Here is a 7,730-nt window from a genome sequence, read left to right on the forward strand (position 1 = left end):
TGCGGTTGCCGAGCCTCTGATACTCGTGAACGCGCATTGTTGGTTCTCTATGCCATCGACACAGTAAAACAAGGAAATGGCTGTTGGGAGGAGTCAGGGACCAAACGGTAGGGAAAAATAAAATTTATTTATTATATATTTATATAATCCTTTGGGGAAAATTAGTTAGCGACTAAGTTATTTAGACTATGAGTAACTTATTAGAGTACACATATTTGTAAAACTTTACCTTCACTTTAACAGTGGATAAAATCCTATAGTCATTTAAATATTTATCCTCTCCCTATTTTATTAGGGGAAACATTTACAACTTAATAAAATCATAGGATTTTTACATAATGAGAAGTATTCATAAATGAAACATAAAAAGAGCGCAACTTATCATACAGTCACTAAAAAAGAAACAGGATAGATTCTAAGTGAAAGCAATATATAAATGCAGCTTCTTGATGTCAATTTTAATTTATGGACTTTAAGTTGATGTTTTTAGGCAATCACTACTCTCAGTGGCCTATGTTCATATTATAGACTTAAGTAAATACATCTAGATCACGTCTGATATTTAGCCCTTCTGATCACTAGTTTGTAATCTAAACATCCAAAAAATCTCCTTCTTGTTTAACTGTGTTTCCCTATTGCCTCCTCTCTTCCATTTAGTGACATGATCAATTGCCTGTATTTTAAGAGAAGAAGGATCTGAATTGTTATATAGTTATATACAAGATACCACATCTTTCATAAACAAGATTGCTAAAGTTAAATGGAAAATTAACTATAGACTTATGGTTGTGGATGTTACCTCATTATATACATCTATAGAGCATTCTAAAGGCCTTAAAGCTATAGAATTTTTTATTAATTCTATGTGTAACTTTGAAGAAGCTACCAAGACATTTTTGATGAGAGCAATTGAATACCTGCTAACACATAATTATTTTATGTTTCAAACAGAGTACTATCTCCAAAGGCATGGGACAGCAATGGGGGCAAAATTTGCCCCATCCTACGCCAACCTATTCATGGGCTGGTGGGAGCTGTCCCACGTCTTTGGGGATAGTAATCCTTTCAAAGAAGAGATAATCCTATATCATCGTTATATTGATGATCTGTTCTTCATCCTGGACTGTGACGCTACTAGGGCAGATCTTTTCTGTCAATACCTCAATTGCAATCAGCAAGGCATTGAATTTACTGGCACACACAGTCAAAGTAGTGTGGATTTCTCAGACCTCACTATCCAGGGTGGTGAAATTGGGTCTCCTATACAAACCAAGATGTATAGGAAGCAAACTGCGGGTAACACCCTGCTACAATTTGAATCTTGTCATCCTCAACATGTTTTGAGGGGGATACCAAAAGGGGAATATATCCGCATTAAGAGAAACTGTTCTAAAGAATGTGAATATCAGCGCCAGGCTAGTGAGGCTACAAACAGATTTAAACAGCGAGGGTATTGAGATGGTATTCTCCTAACAGCAAAAGAAGTTGTGGATCAGATTCCCAGAGAACAGTTACTTCAATATAAGCCCAAGAGACACAAAGGTGATAAGGATGATATGAGTAAGATCAAATTTATTACTACATATAGTGTAGAATACACTAAAATATGTAATATAATTAAGGAATTTCTTCCCATTTTGTACTCTGATCCAATTATCAAAGGAATTCTAGATTCAGGTTGTGAATTTATTCCTAAGAGAGCAAAAACTTTAGCCAATTATTTGTCGCCCTCAGATATAAAACCTACAAAAAACAAATGTTGGTTGAAACAGAAGAAGGGATGCTTCAAATGTCGTCGTCCCATATGCAAGACATGTAGTTTTATACATGAGGGCGATAAATTTGTATCCAGTATAACTAATATGGAGTATGATATTAGATTTTTCATCAATTGTGCTACAACACATGTCGTCTATCTTCTTACCTGTGATCTTTGCAAAATTCAATACACAGGAAAGACCAAAAGGTCCCTAAAATATAGGTTTTTGCAACACCTTAGGTCTGTTGAGGATGAAGATAGCGACACACCTGTGTCAAGACATTTCAAAACAAAACACAATTCAGATGTTTCTTCTCTTAAAATACAGGCAATTGATCATGTCACTAAATGGAAGAGAGGAGGCAATAGGGAAACTGTCAGGTTTATGCGCACCTGTTCCTTTAATTGCTGAACTTCTATCAGCCTCCTCCCTATTTAAGCCTCTTCCTGCCTATCATACAGTGCTTAGTATTGTTCTATGTGTTTCTCATTTGACACTGAGCCTCCTAGAGTGAATTTCACTACTGATTCTACCGCACATCATCTGTTTGAATTTAACTGTGAAACGCTGTTTCACTTTCAGCCTTCCCTCTACAACTCCTACCGGACTTCGTCTCAGTTCTCCCTCAAAGGTCACCTTGTGTACCGAAGCTGTATTTTACCTGTTTAATCTGCCTTTCCACAGAACCGGAGTAAAAACCTCATTTCAGCTGTAGTCTTCGTTCAGCGGTGACGTCACACGCTAGCCGCTTACTTCCTGGCTTCTAACCAACGCTGTGCACAGCTCGTTACTCAGAACAGGGTAAACCAAACTTCAGGACAAACTCCGGTAAGACTGCATTTTGTTTCACAAGTACTTCTATGCCTGATGTTCACATTATGAAGACTTCTAGTACATATGCCACACGAAGTGTCCTATCTAAGTCTATTACATCTCTGCCACAAATGTTGTTATCCCATTGCTGCCTGTTCGCTCCGTTCTCAGAGTTTAGGCATATTAACTATTTGTCTCATACAAGGTTTGCTTAATCTCTGTTATCTTCTCAGGATATCAGGTCAGTCTTCCTGCTGCACTTTTTCAGTGTTCACAGCACAGGTGGCAGCTATAGGGAGATTTGACCGAACTTCCTGTATATAAAATCTAGTAAACTGTTACTTCTGGTATAACATTGTTGCACTCCAAATAATATTTGTTGTACCTTATCGTAACATCTTGCTACACACCAATTATTTCCTTTACTTTCATTTGATACCCAGCAGTTGTGGCCATTAAACTAAAACAGCTCATATCTCTTTTAGATATTAACCCTGAGCGTGACATAATACTAAGCCTTATACCTCAAAATGGACCCAGCTGGGATCAACGCACACATGCAGACCCTGAGCCAGAGGGTTGATGTGTTAACTGATGGACTCAATGCCCTTAAAGTTGAAAATGACACCCTAAAAGCTTACATAAGGGATGTTGTAGACAAAAGAGTACCTATCCTTGAGCCACAAGTTAGTCCCCCCGAAAAATTTAATGGCGATAGGTCTCAGTACAGAGACTTCCGAAATGCCTGTCTCCTAATGTTCTCTCTTAGACCTCATACTTACCCTAATGACAGATCAAGGGTCCTCACCGTTATCTCCTATTTAAGGGGTGAGCCACGTACCTGGGCTAACTCCTACTTCAAGAATAATGATACCATATTAAATTCCTTAGAGGATTTCTTTACAGCTATGGGCCAGCTATATGAGGATCCCTATAAACAAATAACAGCAGAAAATGCAATGAGAGGTCTAAAACAAAAAAAAAGGGTAGTTGAAGACTACATCGCCGAATTTAAGAAATGGGCTAAAGATTCTCAGTGGAATAACTTATCACTGAGAAATCAGTTTAGATTAGGCCTATCAGATGCTATAAAAGACGAGTTGTCAAGATCTGAGCTTCCCCCAACTCTCGAGGAGCTAATGGCTCTCACTATCATAATAGATAGACGTATTAGAGAAAGGCAAGCAGAAAGATCTTATCAGGATACTTGTAACAAAAAACAGAATATACCTTCTGCGTCTAAATCTGTCCCTGAAGCTATGGACATAGGTTTTCTTAAAGGCCCCTTATCCCAAGATGAAAAAAACAGGAGAAGAACTAATAATCTCTGCCTTTACTGCGCCTCTGACAAACATACAGTGAGAGATTGTCCTTCCCTCTTAAAACAGAACAAGGGTAAGATTAACTTTCCACCTTACTGTTTAACTACCCAACAATGTTTACACCCATATTTGAATATCTCTCTTCTCTTACAGTGGGAGCATCATCGCCTCAACGCTTCCGCGATTATTGATTCCGGAGCTACAGCCTCATATATTGACAAAAACTTTACTCATGTAAATAAAATACCTTTAGTGCAAAAAAGCTCTCCTGTGTTTCTGAGGGGTATTGATGGGGAACCTATGTCAAGTGGGCCAGTAGAATTCCAAACTGTACCTTTGCTAGTTGTTACAACCGGTGACCATAGGGAGTATATTTCCTTCGATGTGATTACATCTCCCATATCACCCCTGGTCTTAGGTATTAAGTGGCTTACTACACACAACCCTCAAATTAATTGGTCCGCTTTAACTCTCTCTTTTAATTCTAAATATTGTACAAGCACCTGTTTTCCAGCTACTGTTTTACACACATCTGAGCTTAAACAGGAAAATCCTATCCCTGAGGTATACAAAGATTATGCAGACGTGTTTAGTAAAACAGAATCTGAAAACCTTCCCCCACATAGGAAATACGATTGTCCTATTGAGATCTTACCGGGCTCTGAGATTCCCTGTGGACATATATTTCCACTCTCAAATCCAGAACTCATCCATTTAAAAAACTATCTCGATGAAAACTTAAAGAAAGGTTTCATTCGTCCCTCAACTTCACCTGCTAGTGCAGGAATATTCTTTGTAAAGAATAAAGATGGTTCCCTCAGACCTATAGTTGATTATCGACAACTAAATAAAATTACCATAAAAAACCGTTATCCTTTACCTCTCATACCAGAACTTATAGAAAGATTGGAAGGTGCAAAGTTTTTTACAAAACTAGACTTAAGGGGAGCATATAACCTCATTCGCATCAGATCTGGCGATGAATGGCTGACGGCGTTTCGGACCCGCTACGGGCTGTTCGAATACGTCGTCATGCCATTTGGGTTATGTAATGCCCCCGCAACTTTCCAGCATTTAATTAATGATTTATTCAGGGATATTTTAGACGTCTACATTGTCATTTACCTAGACGATATTCTAATCTACTCAAGAACTTATGAAGAACATATCACACATGTTAGACATGTTCTATCCAGGCTCAGAGAAAATCACCTGTACGCTAAAGCAGAGAAATGCTTATTCAATTCCCAAAGTGTAACTTTTCTTGGGTATGAAATATCTCCATCAGGAATCTGAATGGAGAACAATAAGATTGAAGCAGTTCTTAATTGGCCTATTCCAAAGACCAAACGTCAAGTTCAGTCCTTCATGGGCTTTGCGAATTTCTATCGCAAAATCATAAAATTTTTTTCTAAACTTGCAATCCCCCTGACTAGCCTTACAAAAGCTAATGTACCATTCAAGTGGACGGAAGAGGCTCAAAAATCTTTTGATCTCTTCAAAAGAAAATTCACCTCAGCACCAATCCTACATTTTCCCGACCCAAACCTTCAATTTGTGCTCGAGGTAGATGCCTCCAACTTTGCTATTGGAGCTGTACTATCCCAGAGGGAAAACATCTCTAAACCACTTCATCCCATAGCATTTTTTTCCCGTACCCTAAACGAAGCAGAAAAAAAAACTATCCCATAGGTGACAAAGAATTGTTAGCTATAAAATTATCATTGGAACATTGGCGTCACCTATTGGAAGGCACTAAGATCCCAACACTCATCTATACTGACCACAGAAACCTGCAGTATTTGAAATGCACTAGAACCTTATCCTCTAGACAAGTAAGATGGAACTTATTCCTTTCACGTTTTAACTTTTTGATTACATATCGTCCATCCGGAAAAAACCAAAAGGCAGATGCATTGTCACGGATAACAACTGAATCCATATCCCCCATAACTGAGCAATCTCTTATTCCAATGGACAAGTTCTTACTGTTCACCCTCGACATGGTTCCGTTATTAAAAGAGGAACAAACTAAAGATTCTACATTACCACTACATCTTCTACAATTAAACTCTGATGGTTGTTACTGTTACAAATCCAAACTGTACATTCCACCATCTCTCAGATCGACCTTGCTTCACTCTGTTCACGAGTCAAACTTAGCAGGACACCCAGGTCTTCACAAGACACAGGACTTAGTGAAGAGGAACCACTGGTGGCCAGAAGTATCCAACGACGTTAAAAAACATGTCCTCTCATGTCCCATTTGTACTGTCTCCAAGAGAGATAAACATCCACCTTATGGATTACTACTACCACTCCCAACTCCGAAAAAACCCTGGACTGAAATCGCATTGGATTTCATTGTGGATCTCCCACTGTCGTCAAAAAATACCACTATCATGGTAGTGGTGGATCTATTTAGTAAAATGTGCCACTTCATTCCCTATACTAAATTGCCAACTGCTTCAGAGACTATCCATCTTCTCCTCAAACATGTCATTAAGCATCACGGACTTCCAACTTCCATACTCAGCGATCGTGGAACCCAATTTTCCAGCAAACTTTGGTATCATTTCTGCTCAACCTTCTCAGTTGAAAGGAGATTGACCACTGCATACCACCCAGAAAGTAATGGTCAAACTGAGAGATGTAACCAATGGCTTGAACAGTTTTTACGACTGTTCTGTTCCTCCCAACAACATCTCTGGGCTGATTTCTTGCCATATGCTGAGTTCTGCTACAATAACACTCTTCATTCCACTACTGGTCAAACACCTTTTTTCGTTAACTACGGATTTCATCCTAACTTTCAGTTACTACCTTCATCACAGAGTGCTTCCCCAGTTATCTCTGACTTGACCGCCAGTATTTCCTCCAACTTCAAAGCTGTTGAAGCGGCCATCAACGATGCCAAACTGTCGTACAAGCGATACTATGATCGTCGTAGAACAAGCCCACCTGTTTATTCCGAAGGAGACTTGGTTTGGCTTTCCACTAAAAATCTAAACCTCAAAACACCTTCAAAGAAGCTCTCTCCTCTATTCATCGGTCCTTACCCAATTGAACATGTTGTAAATACCAATGCTGTTCGTCTCAAATTGCCGAACACCCTAAAGATTCACCCGACATTTCATGTCTCCCTTCTTAAGCCTTATAGAGAAGTTAGGGATTCTACTGGTTCGGTTACTCCTCCCCAGCTCACTATCGACCCTGAAGTCGAATATGAAGTCAGGTCCATCCTTGACTCCCGTAAGCGGAGGGGTCGCTTAGAATATCTAGTGTCTTGGAGGGGTTTCTCTCATGACGAGGATTCCTTGGAACCGGCTACCAACATTTCTGCGCCTCGTCTCATTGCTCAGTTCCACCAGAGGAATCCAGACCGTCCGGCATCTTGAGCACCTGGAGTTGCTCCTTGAGGGGGGGATCATGTCAGGTTTATGCGCACCTGTTCCTTTAATTGCTGAACTTCTATCAGCCTCCTCCCTATTTAAGCCTCTTCCTGCCTATCATACAGTGCTTAGTATTGTTCTATGTGTTTCTCATTTGACACTGAGCCTCCTAGAGTGAATTTCACTACTGATTCTACCGCACATCATCTGTTTGAATTTAACTGTGAAACGCTGTTTCACTTTCAGCCTTCCCTCTACAACTCCTACCGGACTTCGTCTCAGTTCTCCCTCAAAGGTCACCTTGTGTACCGAAGCTGTATTTTACCTGTTTAATCTGCCTTTCCACAGAACCGGAGTAAAAACCTCATTTCAGCTGTAGTCTTCGTTCAGCGGTGACGTCACACGCTAGCCGCTTACTTCCTGGCTTCTAACCAACGCTGTGC

At 39.7% G+C, this 7,730-nt stretch overlaps 1 protein-coding gene across 1 annotated transcript in view; it reads left to right on the plus strand.

Annotated features, from left to right (window-relative positions):
• The window catches only part of LOC128657215 (enhancer of split m7 protein-like), a 48,636-nt gene extending 45,758 nt beyond the window's left edge, over positions 1-2,878 (plus strand). The window contains exon 7 of the mRNA XM_053711472.1: positions 2,807-2,878. Within this exon, the coding sequence (XP_053567447.1) occupies positions 2,807-2,878 (72 nt within the window). The remainder of the gene's footprint in view (positions 1-2,806) is intronic.
• Positions 2,879-7,730: the final 4,852 nt, after the last annotated feature.

The sequence above is a fragment of the Bombina bombina genome, chromosome 4 (genome assembly GCF_027579735.1).
Source record: "Bombina bombina isolate aBomBom1 chromosome 4, aBomBom1.pri, whole genome shotgun sequence".
NCBI classification, from domain to species: Eukaryota; Metazoa; Chordata; class Amphibia; order Anura; family Bombinatoridae; genus Bombina; species Bombina bombina.